This window comes from Tupaia chinensis, unplaced genomic scaffold (assembly GCF_000334495.1).
Source record: "Tupaia chinensis unplaced genomic scaffold, TupChi_1.0 Scaffold149383_1, whole genome shotgun sequence".
NCBI lineage: Eukaryota > Metazoa > Chordata > Mammalia > Scandentia > Tupaiidae > Tupaia > Tupaia belangeri.
The window spans coordinates 659,590-679,711 of record NW_006209227.1 but is presented as its reverse complement, the minus strand read 5'-3'; the positions used below and the strand labels follow the sequence as shown (position 1 = coordinate 679,711).

Sequence of the window (20,122 nt, the reverse complement as noted above, 5' to 3'; positions counted from 1 at the left end):
GTTCCCTGCACTGTGCACGCCCACGAGGTGCCCCCTTCTCCCGTACTAACGGGTCTCCATGCCGTTCCCTGCACTGTGCACGCCCACAAGGTGCCCCCTTCTCCCGTACTAACGGGTCTCTGTGCCGTTCCCTGTTCTGTGCACGCCCACGAGGTGCCCCCTCTCCAGTACTAATGGGTCTCTGTGCTGTTCCCTGTGCTGGACACACCCACGAGGTGCCCCCTCTCCAGTACTAACGGGTCCTGGTGCTGAAGGGACAGGATGGATCCTTTCTCGAGGGCCCAGTTGGGAGGCCCTTCTGCTTTGTTCCTGCCCAGAGACCAGCCTCGGTGCTCTTGTCAGTGACTCCCTCATGCCTGCGAGGTCCCTCCACAGCCAATGGCTGTGGAATGGGGCTGTGGCCAGGGCAGAGGACAAACTTCCCCACAGCCACTGTGGGCTGCTCACTCTGCTGTCAGGGAAGCCAGGTTAGAATTTTCCTTTAAACTTCATCAAAGTAATCTGCCCCACCTGGAAATTTTTCTACCTGAAGGCCTTAAAACTTAACCGGAAAAACAGTTCTGAGACAAGGTTGGGCGTGGATGAGTGAAGACCCCAGGCATGCTTTTATGATCACTAAAATGAAACAAGAAAGCCCACACTCGATAAAGATGGCGGCGGTGCCCTCTCACGGATCTCAAACTAGAAACCAGCGCCAACTCACACTGCTGAGTTTCCGCTCGATGAAGACTGGATGGAAGCTCTCTGGCCTCCCTTTGCTAGGTTTCCCTTCAATCTGCTTAGGATGTGGTGAGGAGCGTGTGTCCTAAGGAGCGTGTCATGTATGTGTGTCTGGTCCTCCATCCAAATGTTTGATGATGTGAATTTTGTTTGGAAGTGGCGGACTGCTGGGTAGCCACCTCTGGGCCTGCCGCTGTCTGATGGTTAAGAGCCACCGGGGTACTTGAGATGGAGGAAGGAACAGGCGCTCTTCCCGCAGGAACTCCCCAAACTGTGCAGAGGGCCCCAACCTCCCAGAGGCCCAGGCTTCTAAGGCTTTAAGTCGCTCAGGGGAACTCCCTGCCAGCACGCTCAGGGTGACTTGCTGTCCTCCAGCACGCAGCAGCACGCTGGCCCAGGGACCGTGTCTATATAAGAGAGAGGTGCGTCCTGCTTCTCAGCTGCCGGGGAGGCAGACGGCTGACATGCACAGGCAGCTTTGAAGATTCCTAACCCAGACGTGACCCCAAGGCTGCAGAGAAGCCCTGGCTGGGACGGGTCTTAGCACAGCTAAGGACCAGGGAGTACTCGGGCCACACCACCTGGCCCCAACCGTGGCCAACCAGAAAGACAGGGGCGGCGGGGGTGGGTAAGCAGCTGCAGCCAGGACTGAGCCTGAGGTTTTATTTCACCCTATTTAAAAAAAAAAAAATGGAGTGTGGGGCTCAAAGTCAGAGATGAAGTTGCTGCAGGATATAAAAGTGATTTTTTTTGCCCACTTCAATTTGGGATAAATTACACTTATTCCATAAAGACAAAGGGGAACAAAGTGTGGGGGCAGACAGCGCACACGTCACACCACGGACCCCATGGGAGGGTCTCGGGTTTGCATCGGGCGGTCTCCCTGTACATGCCAGGCACACGTGTATGTGTGTTCCCATGACGTGGACTGGGAGTGGACCGTGTGTGAAGATCCGTGGGGATGCCTGTCTCTCAATCTCCTCCTCTCATATAAAATTAACTAATTAATTCATTAAAGCTTTAAAAACTAAACCCAAAGGGGAGGCTGTTCTCACGGAAACGGGCACCTGCCTGAAGGAGGCAGCCTGCTGGCCCCCTGGCTGCTCTCTCCGGCGACTTCCTCTCAGTCAGGGGCTCCTCAACACCCGTTTGTGAACAGGGTCTGTGCACTCAGGCTCAGTGCTGGGGGCTGCTGGGTGGCAGGGAGGGGTGTGGAGACAGACATGAGAGACCCAGCCCGCGGGCCGGTTCTCACGGAAACGGGCACCTGCCTGAAGGAGGCAGCCTGCTGGCCCCCTGGCTGCTCTCTCCGGCGACTTCCTCTCAGTCAGGGGCTCCTCAACACCCGTTTGTGAACAGGGTCTGTGCACTCAGGCTCAGTGCTGGGGGCTGCTGGGTGGCAGGGAGGGGTGTGGAGACAGACATGAGAGACCCAGCCCGCGGGCCGCCAGCACCAAACACCTCCGGCAGCTGAATGCATCAGGAATCCTCAGGAAGAGCCGGAGCTCCCCCAGCACCCCTGCCCCATCCCAGGCTTCCTCGGCCTGCCTCTCCTGCTTAGGATGGGATGTGGGTTGTTATGGTAACGAAGGAAGCTGGACAGAATGGGTAACACTGCTTCTTCCACACTGCAATATGAGTGTTTCTGAAGTGAATGCGGAGGACGAGGGCGATCTCCAGAGTGGTGCTGGAGGAGTGACTCGGCTCTCATGTCTGACCTTGGATCTTGGGGACACACCCGACTAAGTGGGGCAGGATTTAAGAGAGGAAGGGAAGGGAAGGGCCTTGTAAAGAGAACTTAACAAGGTTAGGGTAGGGTTTCCATAACTGCTTTCCAGTTCCTTATCACTGTGACAAAAGACTGTTCATCTCTGGATGCTCTGGCCTCGACTCCACAGTGGAACTTTTCTTGGCCAGTTCCCTTGGTCTTCCCACTCCCTAAAGTCCTCTTGTATGAATTCCAAGACAGGAAGAACCCCTCTGAGAAAGCCCGTGTATCTTACGGGCACACGCATGGTTCAAACGGCAGATGATGATTCTCACGTGCAACTGACCAGAGTTGAGCTGCCTGATGATGAACTCGATCTGGCGGACCATCTCGGCGCTGCCTTCTTTGATGAAGCAACGCAGGATGTCTTCCACTCCCTGGGACAATGGGAGAGAGTGACAGTGGACATTTCAGCCTTCTAGGAACATTGCTTTGTTTTGGCTAGAGGGTGCATGTGCTCACCACAGACAAGAGAGAGGAAGCACCCCGCAATGAGGTGTGGTCACGCCACAATCCCTTCTCCATTTCTCCATCCTGTCAGAACTTTATGCATGCACACACAAGCACCTGGCATGTTTATCACACCACCACGGTTGGGATTCGAACCACAGTCGGCCATGTGGGATCCAAGTGTCTTAACCACTAGGTATGGGACCAGAAACTACTTTTCAATGGGATAATCTGACCTAATCCAATAAGTCTTTTATTTTTTAGGGGAGAAGAGGCTATGGACAATAAAAATACTTAGTACTAAACATTCTTTCTGTTCTTTTTATAATCCACAGTGAAAATTACTGTCTTGTTGGTTGACTAACTGACTTAATTATAACACATTTAGTAAAATTAAAAATTTGTAAAATTATACCAGATAATATGCTTTTAGTCTGGCAATAGGTTTTTTTTAAGGAAATGGCTTTCCTTTTTTTTACTGTTTCCTTGTTCAAACTGCCTTCTGGATTTCAAGACCAAGTATGGTCTTTGAAAAGTGAAGCCAGGGCTGGCAGGTGGCATGGTAGTTAAGGTGCTGAACTCCCACATGGTCAATTGTGTTTTAAGTCCCAGATCTGGTGGTTTGCTTTCTCACTTTCTCTTTCTCTCTGGTCAAACTGAAAAATAATAATAAATAAAATAAATTAATTCTTTTTTAAAAAAGAAAAGCCATATTTAGAAGAGTACATGAATAGACAAGATCTTTCTTTAAACAGCTATTATTCTTTTTTAAAAAATTATTTATTTAGTTTTATGTATTCATTCATTTATTTTTAGTATGACCAGAGAGACATAGAGAGAGAAAGAGGGAAAGTGAGAAAGCGAGCTGCCAGGCCTGAGACTTGAACCATGGTCAGCCATGTGGGACTGTCCAGTGCCTCAACCACCACGCCACCTGCTGGTCCCGCTATTATTATTCTTCTAACAAAAGAAGTATAGGTCACTATACTAAGTATTCTTTTATGAGGGTCTTCAACAAGTTCTAGAAAATGAGTATTATGAAAAAAAAAAACTATGCATAAATTTCAAATTAATTTGTGCAAAATATTTTTGTAATGTTTTTGTGTAGGGTGCATGCACTCACTGGAGAGAGACAGAGAGACAGTGAGGGGGGAAAGTAAGAAATCACCGCCCAGGGGGATGGCCACACCACAATCCCTTCTCCATTCTTCTCCTGGGATATCAAGTACGTATACACATACATGTACCTGCATGATTTTCAAGCCACCACGTCCAGGACTTGAACTATGTTTGGCCATGCAAGAGTCCAGCACCTTGACCACCACACCACTTGCTGGCCCCTAAACTGAAGACTTTAATTCCATTTATATATGAACTTTGCACAGTTTCTTCACATTACAACATACTGACACAGATTTTCAGGATGACTAATGGAATTCCAGGGAAACACGGAGCTAAGACACCGGCTTAGGCAGAGTCTAATTCCCTTCCTCCGCCCTTATGGGATTTGAATGAGGATACTGGCTGGAGCTGAAGAGGCCTTTTTGCCACCATGAGGGAGAAGTCTGGGTAATAATGCACCTAAAACAGAGGAAGCAGAGTGCAGAGGTGCTGGGAAAAAAAATGGTCCTGGTCAGCCAGCAGGTGGTATGGTGGCTGAAGTACTGGATCCCATGTGGCCAACTCCACAGTTCAAATCCTGGACCTGGCAGCTTAAAAACACGCCAGGCACATGTGTTTCCATGCCTGAAATCCTGAGATGAATGGAGAAGGGATTGCAGTGTGGCCATCTGGCCCTCCCACTGGTTGATTTCTCACTTTCCCTCTCTCTCTCACTGGTCAATGCGTATGTCCTATGGCAAAAATCTGAAAGGGAGGGAGAGAGGGATGGAGGTGGGAAGAGAGAGAGAAGAAAGAAAGAAAGAAAGAAAGAAAGAAAGAAAGAAAGAAAGAAAGAGGAAGGAAAGGAGGAAGGAAAGGAGGAAGGAAGAAAAAAAGAGAGAACGGGCCTGGTAACAGGTTCATCCTGAAATTTATTATGAACTTCTGTTACATAGGCTCACTTTTATGCAGGCCGGTTTTGAACCCATAGCCCCAACTGACTCAAAATGCCAAGTGCAGGTTTGAACATACTGAGTTCTCATCATCCAAAGCTGAGCACCACCCTCTGGAAATGTTAAGTCAGGACTGTAATTTGGATTGTATCCTAGGTCCCCCAGGAATTAACCATGTGACCTTACTCAAAGTACTTAACTTTTCCCAGCCTGTTCCAGAAACTACAAAATGAGGATAAGAATCAAGGTGGCACGAGATTCCAGCAGACAGCATATGTATGTGTGATGGGGAGCTGGTGTGTACGTTTGCCAGGGTGTACTGAGCTGTGCATGTGGGGTCCGTGCATTCACTGTTTGCAAAGAATACTTAAAAACACAGCCTCTAGTCCAATGGCTGACATGTAGCTGACGCTCTATGAACAGTCGAGCAGTCGAGCTTGTGACTACTGTGTCTGGGAGGGATTTGCAGCTCAGGAGAGATCTGAAGCTAAGGGAATAAAGGAGGTCCCCTGGTGACCGCAGAGGGGGGAAACCAGAGGGCTATGACAGGGCCTTAGGGAACAATAACATTTAGCTGGGAGGCAGTGACAGGGGAGCCCACAGAAGAGATTCCGAAGGTTTAGAAGGGAGGAACGGTGTCCGTGCCACCACCAACTCGGGAAGAGCATCCTTGCTGGGGCAGGGCGGTGGTGCAGCGGTAAAATAAAACCTCTGTGAGGCTGACCGAGCTGGGAGATTCTAGGCTCACATCTAGGGACCTTCCTGAACGTGCAGGTGTGTGCGGGAAGGGCTGGCTGAAGCTGGGGGTGGGTCACAGTGAGTGGACCCTGTTGGCAGTGCCGTCTGTCTCTTGTGGATGAAAGAAAGAAATACATTTTAAAAGGAAAAAAAAAAAAAGTCCTGAGTCCAGGGGCATGTCTGTAAGAGGGCAGAGCTGGCAGTGTCCAGGCTCCTGGGAAGACACCTGGGCTTGTCTGAACAAGACAGAAGAGAGAGAGAAGAAAGAAAGAAAGAAAGAAAGAAAGAAAGAAAGAAAGAAAGAAAGAAAGAGGAAGGAAAGGAGGAAGGAAAGGAGGAAGGAAGAAAAAAAGAGAGAACGGGCCTGGTAACAGGTTCATCCTGAAATTTATTATGAACTTCTGTTACATAGGCTCACTTTTATGCAGGCCGGTTTTGAACCCATAGCCCCAACTGACTCAAAATGCCAAGTGCAGGTTTGAACATACTGAGTTCTCATCATCCAAAGCTGAGCACCACCCTCTGGAAATGTTAAGTCAGGACTGTAATTTGGATTGTATCCTAGGTCCCCCAGGAATTAACCATGTGACCTTACTCAAAGTACTTAACTTTTCCCAGCCTGTTCCAGAAACTACAAAATGAGGATAAGAATCAAGGTGGCACGAGATTCCAGCAGACAGCATATGTATGTGTGATGGGGAGCTGGTGTGTACGTTTGCCAGGGTGTACTGAGCTGTGCATGTGGGGTCCGTGCATTCACTGTTTGCAAAGAATACTTAAAAACACAGCCTCTAGTCCAATGGCTGACATGTAGCTGACGCTCTATGAACAGTCGAGCAGTCGAGCTTGTGACTACTGTGTCTGGGAGGGATTTGCAGCTCAGGAGAGATCTGAAGCTAAGGGAATAAAGGAGGTCCCCTGGTGACCGCAGAGGGGGGAAACCAGAGGGCTATGACAGGGCCTTAGGGAACAATAACATTTAGCTGGGAGGCAGTGACAGGGGAGCCCACAGAAGAGATTCCGAAGGTTTAGAAGGGAGGAACGGTGTCCGTGCCACCACCAACTCGGGAAGAGCATCCTTGCTGGGGCAGGGCGGTGGTGCAGCGGTAAAATAAAACCTCTGTGAGGCTGACCGAGCTGGGAGATTCTAGGCTCACATCTAGGGACCTTCCTGAACGTGCAGGTGTGTGCGGGAAGGGCTGGCTGAAGCTGGGGGTGGGTCACAGTGAGTGGACCCTGTTGGCAGTGCCGTCTGTCTCTTGTGGATGAAAGAAAGAAATACATTTTAAAAGGAAAAAAAAAAAAAGTCCTGAGTCCAGGGGCATGTCTGTAAGAGGGCAGAGCTGGCAGTGTCCAGGCTCCTGGGAAGACACCTGGGCTTGTCTGAACAAGACAGTCACACCCTCTGAACAAGGACGGGACAGCCTTGGTTTTCACTGCCAGGAAGGCTGATTTTATGTCCCTCTGTCTCGTAAACTGACGGCTCCCCTGTTCTTTATCTGCACCCAAGGTAAGGGCCAGGAAAAGGGAGCACCATCAGGCAATGGTGTCAGAACCGACTCTAGTCACCACAGACCAGAATTCTTCAGACCTGCCCCAGGGGCCGGTGCCCAAACCCTGTCAGCAGTGGAAGGAGGTGGGGCGGTCCTTCAGGCTCTCCTTTCTTTTCTGCCCAGATGTTACTAGGGGGTGGGACGAATAATCAACTCCTTCTCTGTAATTGAAATTGAGAAGACTTCCTTTTCTTTTCTTTTTTATAAATAAAAAAAATTTTTATAGAAACATTACTAATTACCACCTTCAACAGCTATTAATATTTTGAGCAAAAGAGCCATAACCTCATTAGCATTTCCTCTGTTACCCGACACTGCTGTAGCCTGCAGTTTTCCCGTACTGTAAAACGCTGACACAGAGCTGTCAGGACAGAACTACTCTGCACCAACAAACAGGAAACGAATAAATCTGAAAAGATGGCTGTTGCAGTGGTTTCTCACACGGATCACCAGACTGCCTTCCAGGGCTGCACAGTGTGAGTCCAGTGGGCCGAGGATCTTGGCTCTGCCTCTGACCCTTGCCCTAGCACGAGCAGGCGCCAGGGCGCTGAGGCTGAGGTCGTGTCTTTGCACTGTCATCTCTTTCGCTCTTGAGCACCCTAGCCTCCCCTGACGCTCTGGGTGCAGGCGCCTCGATTCTGCCAAGCAAAGGCACCCATGTGAGACCCATATGGAAAAAGAATGCAATAACTTTATCGATCTGAAAACTTCCTCAAAATAGGGTGGAGAAGTCGGACCCAGTAGGGCCCCAGGATCTGTTTTGAGTTTTTGACCTTTGAGCACCGCTTCCAGTTGGTTCAGCACGTTGGCAAGGCCACTGTGGTATGCCGCCCCCCAACCTAGGAACAAAGCTTGGGTCCACTCAACATGTTTGGCAAGGCTGCTTGTTGTACACTCCAGAAACTGTGGTAGCCTTGCTGGGAAGTGACCCCCTGATATGATACTATAAAAAAAATTACATAGCTCTCTTGAGTATGTAATAAGATTTCCCAAAAATCCCCCCGACCACTCCCCTCAGCCCTGATCACCTACTGTCACTTACAATGTTTTATCTCTATGGTCACATTAGAGGGTGTGCTAAAGTTCTATCTAGGCAGAAATAATCTTGACCTTGGGAACCAGCAGTTAGCGTAATGGCTATGTCACTGAACTCCCACGTAGTAGACCGTGGTTCGCGTCCCGGACCCAGTGGCTTAAAACTCACGCCGGGCGCGTGTACGTGCGTGCCCAAGATCCCAAGAGGAGAATGGAGGAGAAGAGATTGCGGCATGACCATTCCCCCTGTGGGGGTGATTTCTCGCCTTCTGTCTCTATCTGGCAAGCGCACACGCCCTATAGTGAAAATCTCTCAAAAAAAAAAAAAAAAAGAAATAATCTTGACCTTTGGAAGGCCCTTCAAAATACATTTAACATAAGCTTAAAGATAATCTTTTCTTTACATAAAATAAGATTAGGCCAAAACTGGCCCGGGACACCCCCGCCCTCACCAAGTAAAATAGATAAATATATTAAGATTCCTTAAATTAAGTTTTAAATCCCTATAAAACTATATAAGTATCATTCTTTATTGAAATCCATAAGAACTAATATCTATACTTAATATTTTCTTTTCTCAGCATCGTGCTCAGTAATCACAAGATGGCTGCCGCTGTATCAGCTGATAATTATCTCTGCTTGCTGGAACTGCTTTCCCGAAACTGCATTCCATAAAGACCCGCCTACCGCAATAGACCCACCCTTAATCCAACCCTGAATAAAACCTATAATCCCTATTAAACTAATAATTAAAACATGTAGCCCCTCACCCATTTACTTGCATGTATCACATTTTCAATAAAAAGGCACAATAATTCCTGGCAGTAGTCATTCTTCAGAGAGCGATCTCTGGGGGTGTCCGACTCAGGATGTGCATAAAAAGGCACTGAGGCCTCAGTCTTCCTTTCCTGCGCTGCCTCCGACGAGTCAACCCACCTCCACCCACCTCCGCCGAGGCTAGACCCCAGCAATGGGGGCCAGCAGGTAGCATGGTGACTAAGGTTCTGGACTCCACATGATAGACCACAGTTTGAGTCCCAGACCTGGCAGCTTGCTTTCTCACGTTCTCCCTCTGTGTTTCTTTCTCGTGAGTGCATGTGCTCTATACCAAATTTTAAAATAATAATAAATAAAATTAAATAAATAGTTCTTTAAAAACAAAAAACTTTAAGAATCAAATGAGCGGCCAGCAGGTGGCATAGTGGTTGAGGCGCTGGACTCACATGTGGTCGATTATGGTTCTAGTCCTGGACCCAGCAGCTTGAAACTCAGGCCGGGCCTATATGCACATGTGCCCCAAATCCCAAGAGGAAAATGGAGAAGGGAATGCAGTGTGGCCATCTTCCCCAGGGGGTGGTGATTTCTCACTGTCTCTGTCTCTCAAGTGAGCACATGCACCATATAGCAAAAATCTCTCTCAAAAAAAAAAAAGAGAAGAAAGAAAGAAAAAAAAGGAAAAAGAAAAACCTTTCTGTGACCGTAACCATCCCTTAGGGGCTGCTCTTCAAAACAAGGGGTTCCTCGGTAGTTTATGACTTTGATCTGTGAGAACGCGAGAACCTGATACTACTTACACCTGTAATTAAGTGACCCATGTTTTCTTTTTAAAGTAAAAAACTCAGAGGTTGTCTAGAAACTTGTTAGAAACCATAAAGGAAAAATTAATAGATATGACCATAATCAGAGTTGGTATATGATCAAAACCACCATAATTTCAAAAGGCAAATGAAAATTGGGAAAACATTTGCAATTATTCATTAAAAAAGATAAGTAGGCCCTCAATTCCCTTGTGATTGTTTTTCTCACCCCAGGTGACTGAAACGTGGGTGACAGCCAACCTCCACGGAGGGCCCCCTGACACCATTCAGGCTTGCTGCGTCCCCTCCCGTACTGGACCAGTGTCAGCCTGCGGAGCCACGAGGATGAAGGTGGTGGTGTGTCACCTTTTTTTTTTTTTAAGAATTATTTATTTATTATTTATATAATTAATTATTATTTTTCACTTGAGTTTTGCCAGAGAAAGACCGGGAGAGGGGTGGGAGGAGTGAGAAAGCAAGCCTCCAGGTCCAGAATTTGAACTATAGTCGGCCATGTGGGAATTCCAACGCCTTAACCACCACACCACCTGCTGGCCCAACAATGTGTCACTTCTAAGAGTGGGTTCTAAAGGACACCGGACTTCCACCTTGCTCGCTCGCTCTCTCTCTCTCTCAGATCTGCTGTGTTGCGAGAAGCCTAAGGTGGAGGACCGTATGGCAGGAAAATCAGGTCACCGTATGGCAGGAAACTCAGGTCCCAGCCAACAGCCAAGAAGAAGCTTTGGCTCAGGTCATGTGACCGCCAATGACAACCAAGTGACTGTCACGTGAGGAACTTAGAAGAGGTTCTGGGCCAAGTGGAGCCTTGGCTGTCTTGGCCGAAGCCCTGACTCTGACCTAAGGAGGCTCGCCATCAGGGCCATCGCTGTCCTCTCGTAACTTCTGTCCCACGGAAACTGAAATAACTCAGAACTGTGTGAGCCACTGTGCTCTGGGGTGACTCGCTGTGCAGTAATAGGCGGCGGATGCAAGCGTGCTGTCTGATTTCCAAACAGCTGGGGGCTTCCTAGACAACTTACTGTCATGTCTACGTTTTTCATCCAATTTCTTCATTATTTATTTAACTTTTTTTCTTCTTTATTATCTCTCATTTGTCTCCTTCTGGGACTCATGCTGTTGTTATTACTGTTTTAAAGTATATTAATTTTACTTCTTCAGGGCCGTGCATGAGAAAGTGAAACAAACAGAGGCCCTCCCCAGGGTCGGGTACCACTGTGGTTCTCCCTCCTCCCAGCCCCAGAGCTCCCCAGGATCTGGGGTGACTGCACCTGGCGTGTTGCAGATCAACTTGGAATTCACACACAGCTGGCCCATGGCTCCCAGAACTGCAGTTCAAACGTTACTGCCTGTGCTACCACGTCTAGGCCGGAGACGATCAGACCTGGTGACACTGTCACGTGGGTCTCTGAGTTCTGTCCCTTTTCCCCCTTCTTATCTGCCTGGCCTGGATGATCCATTCTGCCCTCATGACTAACACCTGTGACTCTCCTTCTCGCTTGTCCTCGTCCCCTGACCGCTGGCCCCTTTCACCTCTGCCCCTCTGCCCTGGTCTCTCTTCCCTGCTTCCTTCGAGCCTTCAGATTCAGTGTCACTCTGCTCTTACTTCCTCTTTGCCTTACGTGTTTCCCCCTTTTCTTTGCCTTCCACTGATATAACCACAATGCAGGATTTAATCAAGTTTATTTTCACCTGTTCTGTGTTAAAAAGCAGATTTTTCAGGGCCAGGAAGTGGTGTAGAGGTTAAGATGCTGGACTCCCACATGGTCGACCACAGTTTGAAACCCAGACCTGATGGCTTGCTTTCTCACTTTCTCTCTTTCTTTTTTTTTTTTTTGGGAGAGGTTTTTGCTATAGGGCGCATGCGCTCACCAGACAGACAGAGAGAGACATAGAGACAGAAAGCGAGAAATCACCCTCCAGGGGGGATAGTCACGCCGCAATCCCTTCTCCTCCATTCTCCTCTTGGGATCTTGGGCACGCACGCACATGCGCCCGGCGTGAGTTCTAAGCCACCGGGTCCAGGACGCGAACCGCGGTCGACTACATGGGAGTCCAGCGACATAGCCATTACGCTAACTGCTGGTTCCCTTTCTCTCTTTATTTCTGACTTTCTCTAGTGAGTGCAAGTGCCCTACAGGAAATTTAAAAGTGATACTAATAATAAATAAAACTAAATAAATAATTCTTTTCTTAAAATGGCATATTTTTCTATTTAAAAGCAGCAGGCAATTAAGTTCCACTATTTAGTGTGATCATATAGAATGGTTCCCAAATAAGGACTTTATCCCTGATGTAAGTTTAGGTATCGGCTAGGAGATTCAGTGGTTCCTCTAAAGCAGAGCCAACTGGAGAACGTTTGCAGGCCTCTTAGGTTAGCCTAGGTTTTGACTACGGGACTATAATTACTCCCTTCACCCCAACACTTAATGTTCACTCTGTTAACCTTGTTTCACGTGGTGTAAGAAGAAAGGACAAAACCTGGGGTTTTGCTAATAAAATCTAGAAACATTTCTCCTCTCAAAATAAGGTAGTCATCACCTGAGGCTTGTTTTTTACTCCAAATAACAAATTAAATACTGAATTCACTATTTACCAATCAAACCAAACACTAAGTATTTTTATAATCTTTTTAAAAAGATTTTTGGAGGCCAGCAGGTGGTGTAATGGTTATGGTGCTGGACTCTCACATAGCCAACTGCGGTTCGAGTCTCAGATCTGGCAGCTTGAAACTCATGCCGGGCGTACATGCATGTGTGCCCAAATTCTCGGGAGGAAAATGGAGAAAGGACTGTGGTGTGGCCACCTCCCACGGAAGGTGATTTCTCACTTTCTCTGTCTCTGGTGAGTGCATGCATCACAAAGAAAAAGCACTCTAAGAAAGTTTTTAAAACAAATTCATGACAGAGTGCACATGTGCATGCATGAGAGAGAGACAGAGAAGACCCGCTAACAGGCTCTTGTCACACTGCAGTGCCTGGCTCCTAGTCCTCTTACTTGTTAGGATCTTGGGCATGTGCACATGTACACAGCATGTTTCCGATCAAGTGGCTATGGATCTGAACCTTCTGGCACTGCAGTCCAGTACACGACAGACCTGGCCATGAGGCTGGGCCAGTTTTAAAATCTTTACCATCTTTTCTGTTCCATTTGGTTGCGATCAGAATGTCTACAATGCTGCAAAAACAAACCTGCTGGCAACTTCCAAGCACTGTGGCATTTCACAATTAGGAGCTGGGCATCCCCTAGAGCCCCGCCCAGGAAGCCCTTGCCCTGCCAGCTTAGCAGCTCCGGCCGCGCCCACAGCCCTCAAGCACGTTCCTCACCATTGCTCTTGCTTCCTCGCGGATGGACGGCACCGAAAGGATGCTGTACAGAGCTCCGTTCACGTACGGCTGTATCTTCAAAGGGAGACAAGGAGAGTCATTTGCCAGGTTTCAGACACTGCATGATGTGATTATCAAACACCGCACTTGAGATCAGTCTGGATAACAAGGAGAGAGGGCACCACCGTCCTCACAGCTCTCCTGAGTGCCAGGACACGTTTCCAAGTGACAGACCTCTCCATCTACACGTCCCAGTGACAGCTACAACTAAGGACCCAAAACCAAATTTGGCGTTCTCCCTGAGGTGTTCCTGCTAGGAGCTGCTGCTCACTCAAGGTCATCTCTAACCGTCAGATCACTCAGGCTAGAAACTTGGAGTCTCTGTCAATGCCTCTCTCCTTTTATTCTCCTGGGTTCGGTCTGCAAGCTGTCTTTATGCGAACCTTTCTTTTCCACTGTGTATTCAGAAAGCATGGTCCATGACCTAACCTCCACCAAACCTCCACACTAGCCTCTCTGCCCCTTTCAATTCACCCTGTAATCCGACCATCAGTCATTGCCCAAATTCCTCCTCACGAGCCAAAGCATCTCCCCCCAACGTGGAACCTTCCACAGAGCCCATGGGAAAGGGCTAACTGCTCAGTATGGCACAGGGGTCTGTGAAGAGTTGGCCTCTATTTCATCCCCTCCCTAGCACCATGAAGTTCCCACATGACTTTAGGGACCCCCTGCCCTAAGCTGCTACATGCATTGGCCCTGGTTTCTGCAGTTCGTCCTGTAGGGAATGCTCCCCCAACACCTGTTTGTCTGGAAAGCTGATTCAGCCTTAAAAACTTCAGCCAGACTCGTCTCACATAAAGCCTTTCTGGAATCCTCCAAGTGGGAGGCATGGCTCCACTTCCTGTGCATCTGTCTACTACACTAGAAAAGATGCCTTTCAAACTCAGACTTAGGTCTCCTGTGTGTGTGGTCCTCTGAAGGACCCAGGAATCACCCATGCAGGTGACCTCAATATCGGACAAGGTTAGGATGTGGGGGGCAGATGCGTGGTAAGCAAGGGCTCCCGGCATCCGACTGCATACTGCACTCTCACTGCCATGCAGGACGCTCGCTCCCTCCACCCTTCCAGGTGCTGGACTTTCTTAGCACCTTAACGTTTGCCAGTCTGATAGAGATATGGATATATGTATATATATATATATATATATATATATATATATATATATATATATATATATATATATATATATATATATATATATATATATATATATATATATATATATATATATATATATATATATATATATATATATATATATATATATATATATATATATATATATATATATATATATATATATATATATATATATATATATATATATATATATATATATATATATATATATATATATATATATATATATATATATATATATATATATATATATATATATATATATATATATATATATATATATATATATATATATATATATATATATATATATATATATATATATATATATATATATATATATATATATATATATATATATATATATATATATATATATATATATATATATATATATATATATATATATATATATATATATATATACATATATATGTATGTATATATATACATATATAAATATTAACATATGTAAACATATATTAATAAACATGATAAAGGTATCTTATAATGGTTTTCATTTTCATTTCCCTACTAGTAAAATTGAACATCTTTTCTGTCTATAAGCCATCACGATTCACTACTCTGTGAACAGTTTACTCGATTTCACTGTTGGGCCATTTGACTAATATTTATTAATCTATAGAAGACCTTCATGCATTAGGGACAGTAAACTTTTGTCATATGCAACTTTTCCCTCAGACTACTGTCTGAATTTGGAGTTTGATCACAGCACCTCCTCTGTTCATACAGAGAAGCGCGTGCATCTTGGTCCGTATGACCTCTGGGCTTCGTGTCTCAAGACCACGGTCACTGTCTACAGGACTCAGGGCTGTGCATTTATCTGTGCAGCAAATGCTGCTGGGCTCCAAACGAACTCAGGTACTGTCTCCAGCCCATTTTCAAAGTTGAGCGCTGGCAGCAGCTAACAGGATTTGAATCCTCTGGTCTACTTCGTTTTCAGAGCTGACATACTGGTTGCAACACCTGAACCCAATGCTCATCATGAGCTAGAAGGCTTTCTCTCCACTGGCTTCACCTGCCCGAGTTGAATAAAATGAAAGAACAGAGTTCACTCGGGCCTAGAAGTAGGTAAGAGCTCCCAGTTTTACAGTAAACGTGCCAGCACAAACCGCAGCCACCAGCAAACATCGCTCACCATGGACGTGGGAGGCCCACGCCCACTGACCACTGGCCAAAGGTGTGACTGACACGATGGGAAGGAGAGAGGAGTGCCTGAAGAGGGCACAGGTGCGTGGAACCCATGCTTCACTGGTGACCCAGAGGACTCCCTGTCCTGATTGTCAAAGGGGCTCAGTTTTCTGAGGAGACTTTGGCTCGGGGGAGATGCCCTGGGTTTCTGCAAAGGCTCTGTAGAACACAAGGGAGAGCATAATCGATTTGTTCCAGTTTGTGTTGTCCTCTACCCATGCCTCTACTTTATTTAAAGGGGCTTGTAGCTGATAGGCGAGAAAACCTCAAGGATAATATTAGGTGTTGGAGGGGACATGGTGAGAGAGAGCTGGTGCAGCCGGGTGGGAGGATGGATGGGCAGGACTCTGCCCTGAGCCTGGTGCACATGGTGAGACTGCAGTGGGACTGTCTATACCCCCGGGGGAGCTCCAGTCAGGTCCCAAGGCAGGTGAGGCTATGTCCTTCGAGGACCAGAGTCCATTAAGACAGCAGAGCTGAAGCCCAAAGTCTACCTGTGAGAAACTGCGTAAATGAATACAGGGGTGCAAACAAGAGACTACTTGGCAGTAGCAAGAAGACTTCATGAACTGCACGTATATAAAGCAATATAGAAAGGTCCTTAAAGCAGAACAAAAAGTCTAAAACAAAATGAGCTCTTCATTGCGACATGATGTACGTGAGTTAATCTACAGAGACACAGTATCACATCCGTTTGAAGGCGATGTCCCTATGTGGGGCATACCTTACACACACCAGAGCACCTGCCTGTGCCAGGGAAGGAATATTGAGGGCTGGGTAAAAAGGAGAAAAGCAATGCACGAAAGGCAGGGACAGAGTCCTGAGAGAGGAGTGAGGCCCGGCCTCCTGCGGTTGGGTTCCCAAACTGCGCAATTCAGAAGCCATCTGACATGGCTGAGCATACCCGGAGGGCAGAGGGTCTGAACTTTCCAAGTACAGCGGCTCTCTGGGTCTGGCCCTGGTCTGTGAAGTCACAGACGCCTGGGTCCCCACAGCCGCCCCCACCCCACCGGCCTGGGGCTAGCAGCACTGACTGAGTACCTCGTGGTTTTCGTGGCCAAGCAGATCTGAGAGAACTTTCAGCACGAGGCCTGCCACCTTGGCGCACATGTTCTTCCCTGCAGGAAACAAAAGTGGATCAGACCAAACATGTCTAAACTCAAGGCAGGCTGGCTTCCAGACAGGTCTCGGCACTTCTGCTTTGTGCTCAGGTGACCTGAAGTGAGTCACTTAACCAATCTGGACCTCAGTTTCCTCCTCTTTAAAGCAGGGATTATTAACAGCTACCTCAAAGGGTGAAGCAGACTGAACTCACTGAGGTATGTAAGGGACTCAGCAGGCTGGGAACCCCAAGTGCTCCGTTAGTGGGGTGATTATTAAACTGAGAGTATGCAGCGATTCTTACACCGTCCACCGTGAAAACCATACCTGCGCTCGAGTATTTCAAATGTCCTCACGAGAACCGCTGGAAATAAACTGAGGACAATGAACAAAAGCTTATTCTGATCTGATAAATATATTGAAAGCTAGGAATTTTTGCATATGCTATTTTTTAAAACAGAAGACGGACATAACAGTCACTTGCTCAGTCCACTACATAGTTCAGATTATGAGGATCCAAGGGTGAAGACGTCCCTGACAGCACCCCTGAGCTGGCTACTAATCCAGGTAACCTGGTTGTCCAAACACAGCCTGGGCTTGGCACCCCTTCCAAAGACACTTTCTTCCCTTCCTTTTTAAAAAATTTTTGCCTGGAACCAGCAGTTGGCATAATGGCTATGTTGCTGGACTCCCATGTAGTCAACTGCAGTTCGAGTCCTGGATCCGGTGGCTTAAACTCATGCCTGGCACGTGTGCATGCGAGCCCAAGATCCTGAGAGGAGAATGGAGGAAAAGGGATTGTGGTATGGCCATCCCCTCTGGGGGGTGATTTCTCGCTTTCTGCCTCTACCTCTCTCTGTCTTTCTGGTGAGTGCACACGCCCTATAGCAAAAACCTCTCCAAAAAAAAATTTTTTTTTGCCCAAGGTGTATGTGCTCACCAGAGATGGACAGATAGAACAGAGAGGGAAAAAGCACCCCTTAGTGGGGAATGGTAATGCTGCAATCCCTTCTCTTCTGTTTACACACACACACACACACACAGACGGTGCAGGGGCTGGGATTCGAACCACACAGTAGCCATGTAACACAGAGCCCCCTTAATCACTAGGCCCACAGGGCAAGCCCTAGCAGCTGCTTTCATCATGGGCACCACAGTCAAATGGGACAGCACCTGACAACAAGGCGCGCCCCACCTCTCACGGCTCACGCATAGCGTGACCTGGAGGTGCTCGCGGGAGAGCCGCTGTCGCCGAGGGCAGGGCAGGGAGAACTGACTGGGGGCTATTTAACACCAGCGCTCCTGCCACCGATGGGCTCCTGCCACGAGTCATGCAGCGTCTTGGGAACAACGTTTTGTCTTCTGAGAAGGGTCATATCCTTAACTTCCTGCCTTTGAGTAACACAAAAGGAAAATGCACACTAATTTAATCTCTTCTCCGTGTGGGATCTACACACCTATAAAACATTCTCTCCAAGGCCAGAAAGGTTTCTGGGCTTCAGGCACTCAGCAGCTCTACACCTAGTTGAAATGCTTTACACCACTTCTGTGTCAGTGTTCTACCAGGGACACCAAAGGCAAACCAAGTCAGGCTTGTTGGTAATCCAGACTCAAGGGTCGGGCTCCCCCCCTCCCCACACCAGAACGGGGGCGGGGCAGAGACCTGCGCTCCGGAGGCAGAGGTTCATGAGCAAAGCCACCGAGTACTCCAGTGTGTAGTCGGACAGGCAGTCGGGGTCCTTCAGGATGTCGATCAGCCAGAAGATGAGGCCATCCTGAATCATCGCTGTCTGCAGTGGGCGCCTGGGGTGAACAGGCTTGGATAAATTAAAACTGGCAAGAAATGTCCCAGATACAAGTATATGGTAATGAGATACATAGAGAAAAAACAGCTGTACATAAGACAGGACTCCAAGTGTTGTACTGGGAAGCCCACACAACTGAAGCAACAAAACGTTTTTACCTCTCGGGGATATTATTATGGGTTTAAAGAAAGATAAGGCAGTAAGAAGGCCTCCTACTGGGACCAGCAGTTAGCGTAATGGCTATGTCGCTGGACTCCCATGTAGTCGACCACGGTTCACGTCCTGGACCCGGTGGCTTAAAACTCACGCCCTGCCCAAGATCCCTAGAGGAGAATGGAGGAGAAGGGATTGCGGCGTGGCCATTCCCCTGGGGGATGATTTCTTGCTTTCTGTCTCTTTGTCTCTCTCTGTCTGTCTGGCGAGCGCACGTGCCCTATAGCAAAAAACTCTCTAAAAAAAAGAAGGCCTCCTACTTTATCTTTATTTATTTATTATTTTTTAGAGGTTTTGGCCTTAGGGTACATGCACTCACCAGAGATAGACAGAGACAGTGAAAGGGAAAGTGAGAAATCACACCTCCAGGGGATGGCTATGCTGCAGTCCCTTCTCTTCCATTCTCCTTCCAGGATCTTGGGCACACATGCACACGTCTGGTGTAAGTTTCAAGCCGCTGGGGCCAGGATTTGAACCACTGCCTGTCACGTGGGAGTCTGGTGACAGAACCTATATGCCATCTGGCCCCACGGCCTTCTGCTGTAAAAGCTTCCTTTTCAGGGCCAGCAGGTGGTGTAGTGGTTACATCTCTGAACTCCCACAAGGCCAGCATGATTTCATCTTCAACCCAGCGGCTTGAGAATCATGCCAGACACGTGCAGGTTCATGTCCCAAATCCCAGGAGGAGAGCAGAGAAGGGATTGTGGCATGGCCATCTCCCCTAGGAGTGATTGCTCACTTTCCCGTTCTGTCTCTGTCTCTCCAGTGAGCACACAAGCCCTATTAGAAAAAAAAAGTTTCCTTTCTTCCTTTATTTAAAGGATTATTTTGAATAAAAATGAATAAAATGTATTCATTCGTTTATTTTTATTTTAAGAATTATTCTATTTAACTTTATCCATTTATTTATCCATCTTAATTTGACCAGAGAGGAACAGAGTGAGAGAGAGAGAGAGAGCAAGAAAAAGCATGAAAGCCAGCTGCCAGGTCTGGGACTCGAATCATAGTCGGCCACATGGGAGTCCACCGCCCCCAACCACCACACCACTTGCAGGCCCCATATTTTTATTTTTTAAATAATTATTTTATTTAATTTATTATCACCATTGTTATGTATTTTATTGGACCAGAGACAGACAGACAGCGAGGAAAAGTAGGAAAGCAAGCCTCCAAGTCCAGACTCGAACCGTGGTCGGCCATGTGAGAGTCCAGCACCTTAACCACCATGCCACCTGCTGGTCCCTCATTCATTTATTTTAATTTGACCAGAGAGTGACACATAAAAGGAGAGAGAGGGAAAGTGAGAAAGCAAGCCACTAGGCCCGGGACTCGAACCGTGGTCAGCCCTGTG

The 20,122-nt window shown here is 47.4% G+C and overlaps 1 protein-coding gene across 5 annotated transcripts in view; it reads right to left on the bottom strand.

Moving 5' to 3' along the window:
* ARMC9 (armadillo repeat containing 9) overlaps positions 1-20,122 on the bottom strand; it is a 199,255-nt gene that overhangs the window by 98,774 nt on the left and 80,359 nt on the right. For all 5 annotated transcript variants that reach the window (XM_006171120.3, XM_006171121.3, XM_014585263.2 and 2 more), the window contains 4 exons: positions 18,417-18,556; positions 16,694-16,770; positions 13,240-13,314; positions 2,775-2,865 (listed from right to left, as the gene is read on the bottom strand). In XM_006171120.3, coding sequence (XP_006171182.1) covers positions 2,775-2,865; positions 13,240-13,314; positions 16,694-16,770; positions 18,417-18,556 — 383 coding nt within the window. The remainder of the gene's footprint in view (positions 1-2,774; positions 2,866-13,239; positions 13,315-16,693; positions 16,771-18,416; positions 18,557-20,122) is intronic.